The 21,268-nt window shown below is 33.1% G+C and overlaps 1 protein-coding gene across 4 annotated transcripts in view; it reads right to left on the bottom strand.

The window, feature by feature from the left end:
* Positions 1 to 11,177: 11,177 nt before the first annotated feature.
* The window catches only part of LOC105839508 (arfaptin-2), a 37,141-nt gene continuing 27,050 nt past the window's right edge, over positions 11,178 to 21,268 (bottom strand). For all 4 annotated transcript variants that reach the window (XM_036287339.1, XM_012685863.3, XM_012685862.3 and 1 more), the window contains exons 5-6: positions 12,539 to 12,716; positions 11,178 to 12,442 (exon numbers count right to left, since the gene is read on the bottom strand). In XM_036287339.1, the coding sequence (XP_036143232.1) occupies positions 12,290 to 12,442; positions 12,539 to 12,716 (331 nt within the window). In that variant the 3' untranslated portion in view covers positions 11,178 to 12,289. The remainder of the gene's footprint in view (positions 12,443 to 12,538; positions 12,717 to 21,268) is intronic.

Genomic DNA, 21,268 nt, shown 5'->3' with positions numbered 1-21,268 from the left:
CGTCTCCGAGACCGCTTTAGATTCGACCGGTTACGACGGCGGAAGAAATAATTTTCTACTATAATTTTAATTTTATATTAATCAACGGAAAGGCGAACCCAGTGAGAATTTATGTTTGGAGACTTACTACTTGGTGGGAGTGGTTAGTCCTTGCACTTCCTGAATCACGTAAAGGTCTGAGTCACAGCGGCGGAAGCTCGAGTCGTTGGCTCTTGGAGTCGGTACGAAGGTTGATTACATTAAGGTTGAGCCAGTGCGGTGGGAATTCAGGTTTGCAATTGGCAAGGTTGAGAGTTCACCAGATTTTACTTAGAACTAAGTCCCAACTCAGCTTGACACGATCACGTTGCACGAACTTGGTTCGTCTTGCGATGTAAAATGAGGAAAAAAGGCTCTTGTGCTTCTCGGGTTGCGATTTTTATACAAAGTATCCCGCGAGGGATGATCGGGATGTAGGCGGACGAGGATGTTTCTTGTCTTTCGAATTAGTAGTTCTTTTCAGTGCTAGCAAATTTTAGACTCATTGATTGGAAGTTATGTTTCTTTTAGACGATCAACTATTGGTTCGTCATTCGCTCGTCTCCGCCCGAATTACTTTTAGTTTTGTGTATAGTAGAGGGGAGTTAGAATTTTGGAATTTCTTATCTAAGGTACGGGAAGGAAAAAGAAAGAAATAAAATTGTTTGCAAAGAATCGCGTTTATAGCCGTTACCCAAGGACGGCTCGAGGGTTTTTACTTTAGGTGATAAAATTTAATATCTCTAGATGTTTCCTGTTTAATGGGTTTAATTTTATTGATTTTTAGTATTTTCCTTTTTTTCTTTCCGGTTTTGAATATAGCTATTTATTCTGAAAAGATCTTGGACATTGCTTGAGCACGGAGGAATCGTGGTTTCTGTCGCGTCCGATAGAAAGGTGTTTGTTTTTCGTCCGTACTAAACACTATCCCAGACTCTAAGAGCAATCTTGTCTCACAATTTCCTTGAAAATACTTTAAGATTTTGGAGCCTTGTTTGCTAGTTGCAATTTTCAGTTTATGAGTTTCCCTTTGAGATAGAATGCCGATCCGTCCCTATATCCCACAAACATGACCGTGACAATAGAGCGATTTCTAAATAATTTCTTAATGATATAGTTATTGATGCCTGTTAGGACAAGATTCCGAATAGGAAGAAATCGTGAAATTTGCCGGACGTAACAGTTAGTTTCCTCTTTATATTATATGTTTTTGCAGAAATATATATAATTAAAAAATATATATTAAAAAAGCAAAATATTTTTTCATAAAGTATTCATTTATTATTAAGAGAATTCGTATACACATAATATACACACTATAACATTGTAGCTAGGAACATATAATTTTGTTTATTATAGTTCATAAATAATAAAATATTTAAATTACATAATTAAGTAGAAAACAATGTCATTTACGTCACGTAATATCAATTAAAAAGAGTATGGCAAGTAAAATATTTACTTTTACTTCCAATGTCTGTAGAATGTAACTTAATTATTAACTAGCAGAATTATTAACTAAAGCGAGGATACACGTTTGCGAAGTCTTTATTAGCACAAAATACTAACATATACAGATATTAATACGGCAGCGTTAGATATTATACAAGCCAGTCATCAAATATTTCCATTATTACTTTAATAACAATGCAAGCATAAAATAAAATTTAGATAATGATATGAAAATGATACTCCAAGATAGCACTGTCAATATCTTGTACATTTATTTTGTATACATTCACCATACACACATGTGAAATGTTTATTGATTAATACATTATCTTCATTTACACACTGGAAGAATATCTTCATAATTTTGTAGCATAACACAATATATGTGTCTACTTACTTTGTTCATTAATCATTATTAGCTAATTACAATAATTATCACTATCAAGTAAAAAATAATCATCATTAAAAATACTATACACTTGTTATAAAATGTACTTAGTTTTTTTAAAGATCTGAAAAATTGTAAACTGCATGTATGTTATGTGTATGTATATGTTTAGTCCAGCAGCATAAACTTACATATTTCCACCATCAAATGCAAGAACAAGCAATTAAACTTATTTATTTGAGCGTAATATAATTTTTTAATTCTTTTTAGTTTTTAAATAAATATTTAAATTAAAGAAAATAAAAATATAAATACTTAAGTATGAAAACATTAGCTTTTCTTCAAAATGTTCTATTAAAAAATGAAATTTTGAAAATACAGATCTTTAAGGCTCCTTAGCTCTCAGTCGAAAACTTCGCATTGACAGTGGCGACACAATCATAAGTGGTAAGAATAAGAACTATTAAACTAAGGCAAAAAAGTGTTATGTTCGTCTCCATTTACTTAGCAGACAAGTATAAAATTTCTTATTTTTTATTATATCAATCATTGAAAATCGGGCAATTTTAGGAAAGTACTCTTATAATCTAGGAAAGAATAGTTTAGTTAAAATTGGTGATGAATAGAGATTAGGCGTTTAGTTAACAAATGTAATTTTAAAAAATTTTTCTTTTTATGTCAATTAAGTGGAAATTATTTAAAAAACATGTCTGTAAAATTTTAATATTTAGAAAATAATTTCATTATAAAAATTATATAAATTTAATATCTCAAAATCAGTTCATATATATGTACGAAAAAAAAATTCTACTTTACTGACTAGTCCTTTTACCTATAACGGTGACCATAACCGTTTGAATTTCGGTCACCTTACCAATCTTTTTCAGTTACGAAAATATCATATACAATTGGTATATTAAATTGCAGGCTGTAAACAATTCATGTTTATTATTGTAAATAAAAAATTACACATTATTAAAGTTCCAGATTTTGTATATGTTTTTTTGGCTTTTTTTCTGTTTCATCGACAGCAACTTGCAGTTGGTCGTTTAATAATTTTAAGCTTGTTACTAGTTTTATATCCCAGGGTATCAATCGTGTAATTTTTCCCCTAGGGCGGAAACGTGAAAAGTGAAAAGTTTCAAGTTACTGTCTCTTTCTATTCAACACTAATAGAAAGAGACAGTTACATGAAACTTTTCACTTTTTACTTTCCGCCCTAAGGAAAAAGTTACACGATTGCTGCCCAATTAACCATTTGCTACCAAATTGTTAGCAGACTGCTAAACATTTCTTGCGGAATCAGGATGCCAAAACCATGGCCTACTGTGTCCTCGAGTGCGCCCTAATTGAAAGCAAAAATTGTCATCCAATCCTGATATCAAATTGGGTGCAACACCAGAGCAGATTTGTACTGTTGCAGTACAATGACAAATCCACGCAGCAAATTGAGAACAGATGTTGCAACATAAACTCACAGCAGAATTGCGCCAAATATGTAGCAGATTTGTATTCATAAATGATGACAGGTTGGCGACAGGTTTGTCGAATTTTTTCGTTTTCACAGTTATGATTTTATTTCAGAATCGATGCAAGCAATCTCCTGGGAAGATTTATTAATCCAGGAGTAGAAACAGATTGAATAATTTACTCCCTCCTTAGCATCTAATATTTTGTATAAGAAAGGCCTCAATTGACCTATCTATTTTCTCCCTTCATATCACAAGTATATCATCTATTCAAGTTGAAGTGTAATTGATTTCACTAAATTTCTTGAAGTTAAATGTCATTTCAAAAAAAATGAAAATACTACCAGTCCTGTATTATAAAAATATTATATGGCGGTCCTCGGCCACATTGGATACCTCCGCAGGCGCAGCAAAAGAAGGTAATTTTTGCTTACCTTAGTCGCGCTGCAATATTTATGTAGCGTATTAGATGCATTTTACTCCCGAGAGAGTAGGCCGCCTTTCGGTAGTACCGCGCTTTTTATTGCCAATTTGACATTTCGACAGATCTGCTGCGTTTCTGGCATCAATCTGTGCGTACTTTGACAATGTCAGCAAATTGCCTGTAGAAATGCAACAGCACAAATGCTGTTGCATTTCTACAGGCAATTTGCTGACATTATTTGCACTTTGGTGTTTGTCATCAATCTGTCATCAATACTTTCAATAAATCTGCTTGCAGTTCACTATTAATTCGCCACGTATTCTGATGACAGATGTTGCTAAATATATTGAATATCTGCTAACAGTGTTTGCAATGACAAGATATGTTTCTCATTTCCTGTCTTTTTGGCAATAGAATTTGTTGCCAACATTTGTCTCAGCAGAAATGGTTATCGGGGTATAAAAACATTAATTTTACAAAAATTATTATAGTACAAGCAAGAAAATAAAAAAATTTTAATCTTATAAGATCTCATTTTTCGTATTTATTTCATGTTTAAAAATTACAGAAAAAAATTCCCCTTTAATATATTTTGCTACATAATATGTAGATAGTAGAATAGTTTTGTGCAACACAGTGTCTGTAGTTATGAAACGTTCAGACATATTAAGAATAGAGCGACCAATGATAGATTGACTTAAATAAAACAATTTTTAATTTAATTAAAAAACTTGGCCCAAAAACCGAAATAAAATTTTCAGTCCAGTTACGGTTCCGATCCACTAGCCCGCATAATATTTCGATTTGGTTTTTTGTTTCGATCCGACTACAATAATGGTTTTGGTCCGGTCCGAGTTCCTGCTGCTAGTTAGTAAAGTAGTCAGTAAAGTAGTCAGTAAAGTACTGATTAATTAATAAAGTAGAAATAAAATAAAATGTTATTTAACTCCTTCAGCGGCAGGCGAAATTTCACTGTTCGTGCCCCTGTGAGCAAGAAAAAAAAAGTTATCGCCATTCAAAGATACCTTATATGTAGAGGATTTTTGAATTGCTGAATATGAATCCAAGGTTAAATTTCAAATTCAAAATGGTGGTTCCAACATAACCAAAAATTTTTAAATTTTGTTTATCTAAATAATATTTTTAATTCGGGGATGTTTGGAGCGATAACTACAAACATCAGCTTTCAACTTATTAATTTATATTATTATAAAGAAGTGTGTTAAAAAGAAGTCGATTTCTGCCCTTGTCATCACATGTAACCTAAACAAACCTAATTTTTTTACTCTATAAGACACATGTGTTGTAAAAACAATCGATTCATAAAAATAAAAAAATTTGTTTATTTTTGACAGGTATTTTGAGTCCGCCATTTTGACCTTAGATTCGTATTCAGCAATTCAAAGAACTTTTAGATACCAGGTTTCATAACAATCGAAAAATTTTGATTACTTTTGATCGCCATTTTGTGACCGCCATTGTAAATTCATATTTAGCGACACAAGAAACCTTTGGGTATCAATTTTTATGCAAATCAACAATATGCGTCAATGCCTACTGAGGCACATATTTTTCAGCTCCATATGGCATCAATGCCGCTGAAGAGGTTAATTATCACATTATTATTAACCAACATACCAAAAAAACTAGTGATAAACGCTATCGAGAAATGATGTGTTAAGATTTCGCGATTCATTAAATTAGAATTACTGCAATTCTTACATGCTGTGGAACTGGTGCTAAGTTCCACAAGTTTCAATTTTGGGGAATTTTACGAACAAGTCTTTGGCAGCCGCATGAGATCTCCGTTATCGTCAATCTTGGCAGATAGATTGATGTCATAGATGATCTTGAGATCAGCTGTTTAGAAAAGTTTAAATTTAGCATTCCTTTTTTATAAATATGTTGACGATATCATCACTATTTTGCCAAGGAATAAAATTAACAATGTATTGTTCACTTTCAATAGTTACCATCCGCGTATTAAGGAAATCCTGGAGTGCCTTTGAAATTTGATCGAGATCGATAATGTAGAGTTATTCATGCACATCATTAATGAGATTTCATATGTATTTCTTGTATAGAAATTCTTTTCCAGAATTAAAGTACACATATGTGTATATTAATATCAATCTATGAATTGAATTTTATATTGAGAACGAAAAAAATTTTTCTTATATTGTTCTACTTATCGACTTTTTACGCGTACATAATCTAAATTTTCGTTTTTTCATTTTCCAATTTGCGGAATGCGAATCTTTTTTTCTAGGTTTCTAATCTTATTTCTAATTGCATGATATTATTCTTGAGAGTTTTTTCTAAGGGGCGACGTAATTATTTTATACATATAAACTGTAGATTTTTCGTATAAAGCAAATATTGTCTTGTATTAGGTAACTAATAAATAACAATTTTTATTTATTTATCAGAACAAATCGTACGTCGACCCCTTCATTTTTGTGCATACTTTAATCCTGTAAAAGAATTTTGCATTCTGTTATTCCAATTCGAAAATCAAAGTACCCCAAAAAATGTCGGTAACTCTGTCACTCCCGAATCCCCTTAACCATCACATACAAAATGGAAAAAAAATAAACGTTTTGTGTTCTTGGATACTTTGGTTATCAGGGAAAATAATAATGAAAACAAATTAATAATAAATTGGTATCGTAAGCCTACGCTTTTTGGACGTTACGTAAATTTTCATTCAAGTTACTTGTTACGTTACAAGATAAACACCATAATAAATCTTGTTAATAGAGCGGTTCTATTATCAGATAAACAATTCCATGATGTGAATTTATCCTTGGTAAAGAGTATTCTAAAAAACAATTGCTTCGCTGACGGATTAATTGATAAGTTTGTTAATAAAAAAGAAGTAATGAACCGTACTACTAGAGAGACAAATAATGTGACGACTGAGGGCGAAAGTTTGACGTTAAAAGGTATATATCCTTACTATATTATTAAAGGCATTAGTGTTGGTATCAGTCATTATTTAAATAAGTTCGACATCAACACTTTGTTTAAAGTGCCACAAAAAACTAGGTTGCATTATTAAAAAAAGATATAATGGATTGTTTAAAGAGAACTGGTGTTTATAGCATCAAATGCACAACTTGTAACATGGCATACATAGGGCAAAAAAACCGTCATCTCGAGATGCGGATTAAGGAACACATGAATGATATTAGGAAACATGAAAGTGGCCACTCAGTAGTCAGTAAACATAATTTAACAATGGACCACGAGTTCAATTGACAATCCCCGTGCATTTTACATTGCGAAAATAATAGAAGAAAAAAAGAAACTGCCAAAATATTCTTCATAAAGAATCCCAATACCATAAATTTAAAAAAAGACGTTGCGAATTTAGACAGCATCTATGACACGGTAATAAAGGCCACATAATGTTTACTTTTAGCATTCGATAATGTTCCTGTGTACAGAAATATTCAGACGCTTGCTTGCGCGCACATGCTTGACGACAAGTATAATCTTGTTTTGACTTCTCGGTTTAAATGAGTAACTTGTCTTTATTATATTCATCGTTTTAACATTGATTGACAATGAGACACGTAAGTCTTAGCAAATTATTTTTTATGGCGTTCCTTTTATATTTTTTATATTTGTGCCGTTTGTAATTTTAGAATTGTTTATAAATTCACTGCCACAAACTTTTTAACAATTGTAGTCTCGCAATTAATTAATTTGTAATCACTGGAGAAGGGCCAAATCCCATGGTCAAAACGTCATAATTATTTCACTTAATAAAGGAATTTAGGGCCGGTTGTTCCAACTTCTTGGTAAACTTATCCAGGTAAGCATGTGTCTATCTTCATTTCTTTTCTTAAATAAATAAAGACAAAATATATTTACCTGATAGGTAAGTTTACCAAGAAGTTGGAACAATCGACCCTTAGCCAGTCAGTCGACTATATAGTTGTTTTTCTTTGGATTCAATTACTGGCGACAATAAGCGATTCCTGCTGGTTTTTTATTTTTTAAAGTTAATATGGCTGCGGCCTAGAACCTAGGAGTCTTAAATGGAAATTAACAAAAATTTTCAAAAAACATAATATATTATGTGATTTTTCTTTACACATATTTTAGTAAGTAGATAAAATTCCATTTTTCTAAAAAATAATTTACAAGTAATATACAACATATTTATAAACAAATACTGCTGATGTAATATTTATTTACATTTTTATTGTATTTATGTAAAATTGTTTGTGATAATACAAATAAAATATAATACTTTAGCAAAGTACGATACAGAGAAATATTTTTAAAAGAGGTTAAAATTATATATTTTAATATGCTTTTAACAAATTATTTTGCAATAGTTAATTTCAATAATTATATTATTATAAATAAAAAATAAGTTCGAAAAATTTGTCATAATATAACTTCACAGATTTTTATATATGATCTGTAAAGATTAGTCTTTTTAAGATAGTAATAATAAGTAATTAATACCACTAGTATGCTAATATAAAATAGAAGGCTCCATTTATATATCAATGTCACATTACATATTTACATTTTTTTGAAACTTCTCTAAGAAAAATGTAAAAATTAAATATCTATTTTTTCTCTTAAATATTTAAGTGTTAGAAATTAATTATCGAAACGCTTGCCCAAGTTCAGAGATTCCTATTAATTTGTATAATTATTTCCAAGAATTTTATGATACATTATATATATATATATATATGTGTGTGTGTGTGTGTGTGTGTGTGTGTGTGTGTGTGTGTGTGTGTGTGTGTGTGTGTGTTGCAAGTCGAATTGTATTGTTGCTGCTTTCTGGGTGTTTCTGATTGGTGGTCGAGGCCGTGCGATCAAGTCCAAGTAGCGAATTTCGTCGTGAGAGATGATGACAGCTGCGCGGTGACTGATAGCTTGCGACGTCGCGGGGTTAGTGCACGCGTGCGCGAGGCAGTGAGTTGATTTTGTGTTTTTCCAGGAATAATAATATAAGGGACGATTGTTCTCTCACGTGTGTGAAAGAAAAGAGGTGTGTGTGTGTGTGTGTGTGTGTGTGTGTGTGTGTGTGTGTGTGTGTGTGTGTGGTGCATGCGTGCGTGCGTGCGTGCGCGTGTGCGTGCGTGCGTGCGTGCGTGTGTGTGTGTGTGTGTGTGTGTGTGTGTGTGTGTGTGTGTGTGTGTGTGTGAGGAGGGGAAGAGAAAGAAACAGGGAGAGAGGAAATAAGAAGAAAAATATCAATAATAAAATAAGGAATAACATTAAAATATAATTTATAATTTAAAACATACAATTAATGTTTTTTTACATTAAAATATAATTTATATTTGAAATAAAAATTTAATTTAATATAATACATTTTAACAGTTCGCGTACTTTACGTATTTGACAGGGCGTGTATTTTATTTAAAAAATAGAAGGAAAGGAAAGAGATTAGAGAGAAAGGGAGGAAGAGGGAAGAAATATGAAGAAATATAAAATATCAGTTAAAATTGTTAATCGTTTGTTAAAGGATAGAAAATAAAATAAGAAATAATATTAATTTGATATTTCGCATATTTTTCGTATTTGGTAGTTTTCAGAAACAGAACAAAAAAAGGAAAGATGAGTGTGAGAGAGAGAGAGAGAGAGAGAGAGAGAGAGAGAGAGAGAGAGAGAAATAAGAAGGTAAAGTATCAGGTAAAATTGTTAATTCTTTGTTATAGAAGAAAAGGAAATAAAATGGGGGATAACATTAATATGACATTTCACGTACTTTTCGTATTTAACAGTTTTCAGAAAGAGAGCAGAAATGGAAAGAGATGAGAGAGAGAGAGAAAGAGGGAAGGAGAAAGAGACCGGGAGAGGGAAGAAATAAGGAGAATATCAGGTAGTAATAAAATAAGGAATAACATTAAAATATAATTTATATATAAATAAAAATTTAATTTAAAATAATACATTTAACTGTTTGTGTACTTTACGTATCTAACAGGGCATAAATTTTATCAAAAAAAGAGGAGGAAGGGAAAAAGATTAGAGAGAATGGAAGAGAGAAAGAAAGAGAGAGAGAGAGAGAGAGAGAGAGAGAGAAATAAAGAGAGAGTGAAAAAGAGAAAGGAGAAAAGTGTAATAAAAAAGAAATAAAGAGAAACATCAAATAATAACAAAATAGAAAATAAGATAATTGTTCAGAATCGTAGTTTTTCCCAATTTTGAAGTTTTTGGGACATGATAATAACAAAAAAGCAGGTGAAAGCAGGTGTGTATACAGACACACACATACACACACGCGCTCATGCGCGTAGAGGGAGGGAAAGAAAGGCCTCTACCCCCCTCCCGCACTTACCCCGCCGGTAAGTGTGCCCTGGGCAGAAGTGCGCAAAAGTACAGTGCGTACTCTGTTAATGATAAATTACGACTTAACTGACATAGTTATTTCTCAATAAAGAATTGTTGAGAAATGCACCGTACTTTTGCACACTTCTGCTTAGGTGACACCTACCCGGGGGGTGGGTGCGGGAGGTGGGCCAAAGGACCCCCCCTTCTACCTCTACGCGCGCGCGCGCGCGCGCGTGTGTGTGTGTGTGTGTGTGTGTGTGTGTGCGTGCGCGCGCGCGCGCTTTATTTAAAGCACCGTTTTTTTATCTCTCTCGTGCAATTCTTAAACTTAACAATAAAATACATTATTTTATAAAAAAATTTTTGAAAAACTTTAAAATTGAAAAAAGCCATGATTCTAAACAATTACTAGAAGTAACATTAAGATATAATATAATTAATAATTTAAATAAAAATTTAATTTAAAATAATATATTTTAACAGTTCGCGTATTTTACGTATTTGACAGAGCATGAATTTTTTAGAAAAAGAGAAGAAAAAGAAATAGATTAAAGAGAGGAAGAGAGCGTGAGAAGGAAGAAATAAGGTAAAATTGTGTGTTATACAGGGTGTCCCTAATTTAAATGGCAAAACTTCGGAAGTGTGTAGGAAACCGGAAAACTAAGACAAAAAATCCTTTAAAGATTTGCTTGTTTTCGCTTCATTTTGGAGAAAATCGCAAAAAAGAAGCAGAACAAGTTTTTGTATTTTTACCTATTTATTTACATTTTATTCATGTTTTATCATCTATTTAATGTAAATGTTGTTCAAATTGCTGCCCTCTTGCAGCAATGGAAGCATTACATCTAGCGCTGACCGCATTTATTGCAGCTAGACATTGTTCTGGTGATATTTGGTGCACTACATCTATGATCCATCTCTCAATTGCTCTCTTGATCGGCACCGAATAAACTTTCTACTTCAAGGTTCCCAAAACAAAAAAGTCCATAGATGTCATATCTGGTGGCCACAGTACTATTCCTCCACGTCCAATTCATCGTTGACTTTAAGAACTCATGAGAGAAAACAAGAATGTAACCACTTGATGTTTAAATTATCCTTTACATTCTTTTGTTTGTTTCCTCAGATTCCTGTTCGATTACAGGCACAAAAATACAAAAACTTCTTTTGTTTCTTTTTTTGCAATTTTCTATAACACGAAGTAAGCGCAGCGAGATAACCAATCAACATCATGGAAAAGTGGCAACAATACCGCTTGATCATGAGCGAAATTCTCGCGTTTCCACATCCTTATTATGGACTAGCACGCAGCGCGCTCTTTGTGCGCACCTGTATTAACTAAACTGTCAAATTAGAACTCTCGCAACACGAAGTGAGTCAAGTGAGAAAACCAATCAGCATCGTAGAAAAGCGGCAACAATATGGCGCGATCAAACGCCCACTTCTCGCATCTACAGGCCTTTTTTATTATGGATGGATGGATGGATACATAGATTTATAACTTATTTGTTTAGACTTATTTATTCATGTTGTCCTTTCTTAATAAAAATATCATTTAAAATATTGGCAATAAAAGCATTGCATCTAGCATTGATTGCTGATATAAACACACTGACCATACTATTTTCAAAAAATTCAAAATTTATTATGTCATAAATACTAGATCTAGAGATCAAATTTTTGCAATTGGTTTCTTGAGTCATTTTAGAATAATCATTTATTTACAATTTATTAACAAAAATAATATGGTCAAATAAAACTTCATTAATAAGAATTGTTAAAATTATTATTAATTTAATGTAAATAAATAATAAGTAAAAAAAAATTTTTGTTTTTTATAATTTTGTCCAAACAATCCAAAAATGACCAAATCTAAATAATTTTTTCTTGATATATCAATCCTCTTATACAATTCCAGTTATGACAATTAAATTCGTAAACATCGCGCGCGCGCGTCTGTGTATGTGTGTGTGTGTGTGTAATAAAATAATAAATATTAATGATATTACACCTTTAAATTCAGTCTATTTATACACCATAAATCTTGCATTTTTTAATTCTCTATTAAATTATCAGAATAAACGGCAGCTCAAAATATGTACCGGCAATCATTAAGTTTCTTTTTTGTAATTGTCCTACCTTTACTTTTGCGTTTTGCAATTCGGTGAACAAAACGCACTTATAGATTCATATCATTCGCGGTAAGGCGAAATATTTAATCTAATTCAACTACTGCTCCAACCACGACGGTAAAGTGGAGTTCGGTGATTTCACTTTGATATTAAATTGTTTGAGAGTCGCCTCCAATGCAGTTTGATTCCCCGAGAAATAGGCAGATACAGCATTATGAAATAACAGCAATTGTTTATGCATTACTTTAATCTGAAACAATGAAATGACTTATTAAAGGAAATATCAGTTATTGTAATCAATTATTATACATAATTAATAATTTGTAAAAAGATTTCTTAAATATACCCTATTCTCATCCAAGAATTTCAACTTGATAGAAACATCTGAGCGCAATTTTTCAAAATTCTGCTTGTGTCCTTCATAATTAATCTGTGCCTCCTCTAATCTTGCTGCATTATTACTATCTGATTTTGTAGCTTGTACAAGAGCTTCTAGATCTGTTCTATACGCATCGTATTCTATCCTATAAATATCATGTTATATAATAGCATGACTGAAACTAAAATGTACATACATAAAGGTAAAACAAAAAATATACTACAGAAAATATACACAGAAAAAACATTTGTTTTAAGAATCTTTTATATTCAAATTGTTAAATATTGAAATGAGATTATATAGCCTTAAGAGGGGAATTCCAGTGTAACAGGTAAAAAAAAACAATTTTTTTAATTGCATAAATTAAAAAATACAACATTTCAGAAATATACTCCTAAAATTTTAAGGTCAAATTTGCAAAAATAACGAAGTTGCAGCACATTTAATGAGACACATCAGTTTGAAATAGCAAACGGCGCGGCGTGAAACAAGTTCACGCAAGCACTGTAAAAACAAATATGTTAAAACAATGCTCTAAGCATGTAAAGTATGTCTCCACTTTTAACACACAAAATTAGTATGTTAAAATTGAAAAGTGTTAAAAAAATTTGTTTTTAGTAATAGAAGTGTATTTTACTGACACATTATTTCATAGGTGTGTCAATTTAACATGCTAATTTTGTGTGTTAAAAGTGGAAATATACTTTACATGCTTAAAGCATGTTGTTTTGACACATTTTTACAATGTGATCTTCAGTATTACTCCACGTTTCGGTCTATACAGACGTGTCTAAAGATGCCTCGCAAAAGTAAATACGAAAATTTTCGCTAGTCAAGACCGCAAAAGCGCAAGTTTTCAGGAAACCAATACACTTTTGAGATGGAAACTGAAACCACAAATTCTGCAGCAAAAAAATTAAAATCTGCGGATGAAGACTTTATTACAAGCCAAACACATGGCTATCAATTTATTGAAATTTTGACGATTTTTAGTACTCTTTTACAAATGTTATTTTGTAAAGATTGTAAAAAAGATATAAGTTTCAGTAAAATAGGAAATCCTGGATTAGGTTTCAAAATCGCCGTTACGTGCTCATGTCGCATTAGGAAAATTAATTCAAATCTTTTTGTAAACAATGCTTTTAAAATTAACCGAAGAATCACATGTGTTTGGGATTGTTGGGAGTTTGTAAAGAAGGTAATTGTAAATCTGTTTTGTGGTCTTATGGATATATGTCAAGGTCTAAATAATATTTATTATGTTGCCATCGAAAACATTCATACCTCGACAAGTGCAATCTTCCGTATGTTGTCTCACAAAGCTGTAGAAGAAAATTAAATTCACAAAAAGAAAAGCCATTGCTGAATTTGAACGTTTCCGGTGACAGTAACTGGAAAAAGCATGGTTTCTCATCATTATTTGGTGTAACAACACTTATAGGACATAACACTGGAAAGGTAATTAATCTCGTAGTAAAAAGCAGCTACTGTCAATCTTGCACTTACTGGGAAAACAAAAAAGACACTCCGGAATATTTCAAGTGGTTTGAAACTCATCAAGAAACATGCGCCGTTAATCATTCTTCTAAATCAGCAAGAGAAATAGAAATTGACTCGATAAAAGAAATGTTTTCGAGATCTGAAGAAGAGTTTAATGTGAAATATACTAATTACGTGGGCTATTTGATAAGTTTTAAGAAAAACATATTTCGAAGCAAAACAAAATTTATTTTTCGACATAGTCTCCTTGCAACTCGATACATTTGATCCAATGTTTCTCCCATCCTTTTAGACCGTCAGAAAAAAATTGATTGTCTAAACCTAAAAAATACTGGTTTACAGCGTCTTTCACCTCAGCAATTGATCTATATTTTTTTCTCCCGAGAAATTTTTTCAAATTAGGAAATAAGAAAAGTCGCTGGGAGCTAGATCTGGCAAATAGGATGGATGCGGAAGCAATTCAAACTTCAATTCATTCAATTTTGACACTCGCGCAACATGTCCGCCCGTTCGCGCTTTTGGTCGATCGTCAACAAGCGCGGCACCCAGCGCGCGGATAATTTTCTCATATCAAAATCTTGATGTAAAATCTTATGCATCCGTTCAGACGATATCCCACAAGCCTCAGCAATATCCTTAACAGTCAATCGACGATCTTCCATCACAATTTGATGCACTAAATCGATCATTTCGTCAGTTGTAGCGGTTTTCGGGCGCCCGGAATGTTCCTCGTCTAAAATGCTCGTAAGACCACGTTTGTACTCGGCCACCCAATGTTTGACCGTTGTAAATGAAGGGGAGGCTTCACCGTATACAGAGTCTAATTTATTTTTTATTTCCTGAGTCTTTTTCCATTTCAAATAAAGGAATTTTATCACTGCGCGATACTCAGTTTTCTCCATTGTTAACAGACAATGTCAGCTGACAACTTTGGAAGAGTGCCATAGACAAAGTAATGATAAGAATGACTTGAAATTTTTACGGTTTACATATGTCAAGGCTATCTATCGGGCGGCAAAAGAAATTTTTTTCTACAATTACTTTATGTCGATGAGGCCGGAAACTTTTCAAATGGCCCACGTACATCGGTGACTCAAAGACATAAAACACTTCTGGATTTACAACTTTACGGCAAAGATGTAATATTTAAAAAAGTGAATGTGTCGAACATGTAGAGAAGAGAATGGGCACTCGATTAAGAAATATTTAAAAAGTGGCAAAACTTGGAGGAAAGGGAAAATTAACAAAACATTATGGATTGGCGATAAGAAGATATCCGGATTCCACATGAAATAAAAAAAGCCGTAATGATCACTTATTATCATGTGCTCGGCTGATAAAAATCTGCAACATCAATACTGCCCACTAAAAGCTGAAAGCTGGTGTAAGTGGCAAGTCGTTGAAGTAACTGGAAAACTAGATGAGTTTGAGTTGCCAATTTACAAAGATCTGTCCAGAGATAATTTATTAAAAAGATGTTTAGGTGCACACACATTTGTAATGAGAGTTTCAATGCAACCATTTGGCGTCTGGCTCCAAAATAACACCACTGCGGCTCACAGACGATTGAAATCGCCGTTTATTTGGCTACAGCAATATTTAATAAAGGCTATTATTGCATATTAAAAATCATGGAAACAATGAGCATCATCATCAAACAACAATGTAAAATATTCGCCAATTCTTATAATCGACTATATATTCTTATAATCTTATAAGCGACTACTGCGAGCGGAGCGTCGTAGCTTAAAGAGGTCAAAAGAAGCTCGTACGACTTCTAAAATAGAAAAAACAACGCAGCAAGACCTTTTCAAGGAAGAAGAAGGCATACTCTATGATTGCGGAATAGCAGATTAATTGTTCAGATTAATTTTTCAGCTGTATCATGAAATTTCACCAAAAACTTTAAACGTGTTTTTCTCGAAATCTTATTTTCTAAATTGGCGTACAAGATAACTTAAAAAACTAATCGACTGATTAACTTCGCACATAGCTCATTCTATTCGTTAAAAATTTATTCAGGTATTAAACTTATTATTTTAATTTTATCGTTTATTTATAAAGTTTTATCAACAATATAAAATCAATTTTTTGTCGAAAAAAATTATGGTTTTTTTAATGCTGCAACTTTTGTAATTTTTCATATATATATTTTTTAATAGGTTCAATACCAGTGTAAACTACCTAACTTTTAAAAAATTCTTTGTTTTTTGCTTTCAAATGATTGTAACGGGCGCCATATTGTACGCCAACAGCGGCTATACTGCCGGAAGTAACCAATATTATGATATGCCACTCAGTATATAATAAAGAAAATTTTAAAAATCTAAAATTTTTTTACACTTTAAGAATGCCTCTTTATATCCCAAAAAGGTTTATTCAGATATCATTAATGGTTTTCTCTTAAAAGATTCATAAAAATCATCTATTTTTGGAGTTGTTACACTGGAATCCCCCCTTAAACAGACAGGCTTACTTACATAAAGAATTTTATATAATTCCTTGGAAAAAAAACATTCTTAATATTTAATAATTTTCTGTAAATTAAAAAGAAATTATATATATATATATATATAGAAAAGAAGTCAGAGGGAGGAGACGAGGAGAAAGACGGAAGTGAAAAGTGCAAGAAGAGGAGAAGCGAGAAGAATGAGGTGACGGAGGAGATAATGGAGGAGTGGTGGAAAGAGGTGCAGGCGGAGGAGGAGAGAATGTGGAAGAATGTGAGAGAAAGAAATGAGAGGAGAGAAGAGGAGGAGAGAGGAGGGATGATAGAGAGGAGGTAGCAGAAGAACGTAGTAAAGGAAAGACAGTAAAGTGATTGGAGAGAGGTAACAAGAAGAATGGACAGAAAGAGACAGAAGAAGGGAGGAGCAGGACGGAGGGGAAAGAGGAGCCGGAGGAGTGCAGAAAGAAGAATGGAGGAAAAGGATAGACAGGAGGAAGGAGATGGAGGAGAGGATGAGGAGCAGATTAAATGAAAGAGAACTACGCAGAGGGAAAGACGGAGGACAGGAGGGAAAGAAGAGGACAGGAGAAGAAGAGAGAAGAATGTAGTGTGGCGAGGGGTGGAGGGAGAGGACGAAGAGGAGAGGTTTTTTGTGGAGGGTATGGAGTGGGTGTTAGGAAGGAGGGTGTCCGTGGACAAGGTGGAGGAAAGGAAGGGGGAGGGAGGAAGGTGGATGTTGATAATAGAGATGGAAAGGGAGGCGGATAGAGAAGAGATACTGGCAAGGGGAGGCAAGGTGAAGGGAACGGGGGGTGAGAGTGGATAAAAATTTGACGATAGGGGAGAGAAGAATGAGGTGGAGGATCATGGAGGCAGCGAGAAAAGAAACGGCGAAGGGAAAAAAGGTGGAGATTTCAAACAGAGGGTTGTGGGTGGAGGAGAGGAAATGGAGTTGGGACGGAGAGGGAGGTAGATGGAGAGAGGAGGAAAGGAACTGAGAAGCAAAGAGGGAGAAAGGGAGAGAGAAGAAGAGAGGAAGAGTTAAGAGGAAGGAGGGGGGAAGAGTAGAGATAAGGATAGGCGTGGGGAGAAGAAAAAGTAAGATGAGCAAATAGCAGGTCGCGGTACAGAATAGAGAGAATAGGGGGAGAATAATTGGTCAAGTAAGAATTAAAGTTGATTATGTGGTTTATAGGTAAGCACGTGGCGGAGAGACAAAAGCCGGAAGAGATTTAAGGAGGATAGAAAACAAATGAGAGAAGGAAGAAGCGAGAGGAGAGACAATAGATGGAGAAAAGGAGAGAGTAAGAAGGAAATGGACGACGAGGATCGAGGAACGTGAAGATCGAAGAAAGAAAGGAAGATGAGGAAAGAAAGAATAGAAAGGATGAACCAGGAGAGGAAGAAGGGACTTTGGGGACCTAATGGGGACGAGAAGGGGAGAGAGGTAAAAGTATGTAAAGATCGCACAATGGCCAGGGCGCGTAGGTGGGTCTGTGATACGTAAGATGTATTAAATCGTAGATGTGCATTATGATATTTTGTCATGTATGATATTGGTTGAGTCTGCAAACCCCGAGGGGACGCAGTTAACAAATATCTATCTATATAATTTCTTTTTTTAATTCAAATAAAATTATTATTAAATATTAAGAATGTTTTTTCCAAGAAATTATATAAAATTCTTTATGTGTGTATACACGCACGCACGCACGCACTATATATATATATACTTTCATTCATGTCTAATAATTTCAAGCATTATACATTATTTATAATTAAAAAAGTAATTTTGTTTTAAATATTGTGTGGTTTAAAGATTCAGCCACTCTTGAGTTAAATGATTTAAATATTAAGACTTTAAATTATGTACCAAATATAGAAACGCAAAAAGAAATAGGTAATTATTATTAAAAAAGGTGTTTTTATATTATTTTAATATATATTTTGCAGATTTATGTATCTTATTACAATTAAAATGAATTTTAACATTTACTTTTGTTGTACCCCTCGTTGGGAGAACGTTAGGGATCACTGCCAGAGATCTCGCGAGAAGGGTACTTAGTCACTACACACCACTCTTTGTTTGAGCACTTTTATTATGTCTGTTTTTAGTGTGCGGTTAGATCGCGACCCCGCAAGGCAGAGTGTCGTGATTGTGTATAATACAATGTTTTGTGTCGGCAATACACGACCCTGCAAAGCAGAGTGTCGTGTGTTATCTTGGTTTGTCGACTTCGGATTGACCCGTCCCTCACTTTCTTTCAGCGGTTTGTATATCCGTTAATTCGGTAGTTGGATCGAGAGAAGGAGAGGATTGCGTGAAGGCGTAAATCGGTCAGTATTCCAAAATCTTGCTTATACGTGCGTGCAAGTGCTGTCTAAGGAGCATTGCGCTAATTGTCGAGCAGATTGCGCGGAACCTCGCAATGCGCTCGATGCTGACCGTTGCAGCTGACCGATGACTTACGTCATTGGTGCTACTGACACCTTTCTTATCGGTATGAGTGTGTCACTCATAACATCCCTCCCCCCCTGATAAAAAGAAAATGAGGGAACTGAATTTTCGTTTTTCGCTTATAGTTATATCGCGTCGTGTATTAGATTGTTTACAAATTTTGTTTTTCGACGTTTATAAACTGCAATTACAATAATAATTACAATAATAATTACGTTACAAAGTGTCGAATATAGTAACTTACAGATGGTGAGGATTAAGTACTAGATACAATTTTTCGCAGGAAATTTCTTTTAACTTTTAAATATGCGCAAAATAGAATGTTTAGTTATGTGTGCCCTATTATAACATTTGTTTCTGTCATGGTGTTCATCGTTTCATTTTTCTTTCTTTCAAATGATTTTTGGATATTTGTTTCGAGACGCGTTTTGCTCCTCCGCTAACGAAGATGTTGGGACTTATAATCTCCTGCTTTAGGATCTTGCTTATTTGCTCTTACGTTTCTTGCTTTTGTGTTTTGGGCGGCTGCAATAGTTTATCGCCATTTAATATTCTTCATTGCCAGATTCGTAATAAATTTCATCATTTAATGGCTTTCTTATTCGTCCTCGCGGCGGCTCCTCACCCATGCCATGTTTTTGGATTATGTTGTCCTTGTCAATGACTCTGCCGATCAGAATCTCTTTAAGAGGTACTGTTGTATTAATTTTTGCGTCCAAGATGCTTGTAGGGCATTCGAAATTTGGAGGCTTCACTAAACAAGTACCAATAAATGCTTCACGACTTTTTCTTTTGGGTCGTTTTACTCCTATCCGGCATGGCTGTAACATGATTCTCTTATGGGGGTCAAGCTTAAAGCTCTTCCTGAATTTTACTATTTTTTGCCTGTAATCACATTTTAATTTATGTTTGTGTAAAAACTCGGCGCCCAATATTCCGTCGTATTTCACAGGCGTATTATCTTGAATTACATATACCGAGTGGCTAATTTTTCCTTCTCGGATCGGAATACGTATATGAGTTTTTCCTATGATTGTAATCGAGTATCCGGTAAAGCCGGTGATTTCGATTTTTTCTTTATGGATAATGGCGTCATCTTTTAGTGTTTTCAGTTTTATGAATAAAATGGTTGTGCCAGTATCGATAATACATTTGATTCTTCCTCGTTCGGCCTTGCATACAAGCATATCTAACAAGGGAATTTTGCGAACCCGAAAATTCTGATTTTAATGAAACTTGGCATAAATGTAGAGGGGGTAAATACATGAATTTAGAAATTATATAAGTTGGTGCTTATAAACGGTTTAAAGGGTTGAAACCACCCTTCAAAAATTTAGAGTTTTTGCCTTTTCTCGATATATCTCGTAAACTAAACAAAGTATTAAAAAATGTTTCATACAAAAGTTTTACAATATAAATACTTGTATTTAACTATGCTATTTATTTTTTCAAAAAAATTAAAAAAAAATTTTTTTCTTAAAAAAATTTTTTTTTTTTTTGAATAAATAGCATAGTTAAATAGAGGTATTCATGTCGTAAAACTTTTGTATAAAACATTTTTTAATATTTTGTTTAATTTACGAGATATATCGAGAAAATGCAAAAATGTCTCAACTTTGAAGTGTGGTTTCACGCCTTCAAGCCGTTTTTGAACCAAAATAAAACATTTCTAAATTAATGTATTTACTCCCTCTACATTTGTGCCAAGTTTCATTAAAATCAGAAAATTTTCCGTTTGGGTTTATAAACGGTTTAAAGGAGTGAAATTACCCTTCAAAGGTTGAGATATTTTTACCTTTTCTCGCTATATCTCGTAAACTAAACAAAATATAAAAAAATGTTTTATACAAAAGTTTTACAGCATAAATACCTTTATTTAACTACGCTGTTTATTTTTCAAAAAAAAATTTTTTTTAATTAAAATAAATTTTTAATGAAATTGACTTTTAGTATATAGCATTTATAAAGTAATTATACTATCTTATACCACGTTCTATTTATATCATCTATGTGTATATTATGTATGCTATATATTATCTATGTTATAATACTATACATTTATATTATCTGCATCCCTGTATGTATTAGTTTTCATCTAACAGTTGCGCAATATTAGAGTAGTCACGTTGCTTTCACACAGTGTTCATTCTGTCTACGTCACATATTTCACATTTAAGTTTTATATTTGTCATGTCACGGTATGTATCATATATGAAATGGAAATCACGTATTAATAAAAGTTTGGTATTTTTATTAATAATGTTACGCGTCATTTTTACATCAGTATCAC

This window comes from Monomorium pharaonis, chromosome 5 (assembly GCF_013373865.1).
Source record: "Monomorium pharaonis isolate MP-MQ-018 chromosome 5, ASM1337386v2, whole genome shotgun sequence".
In the NCBI taxonomy this organism is placed as follows: domain Eukaryota; kingdom Metazoa; phylum Arthropoda; class Insecta; order Hymenoptera; family Formicidae; genus Monomorium; species Monomorium pharaonis.
This window is presented reverse-complemented; position numbering and strand designations above follow the sequence as displayed.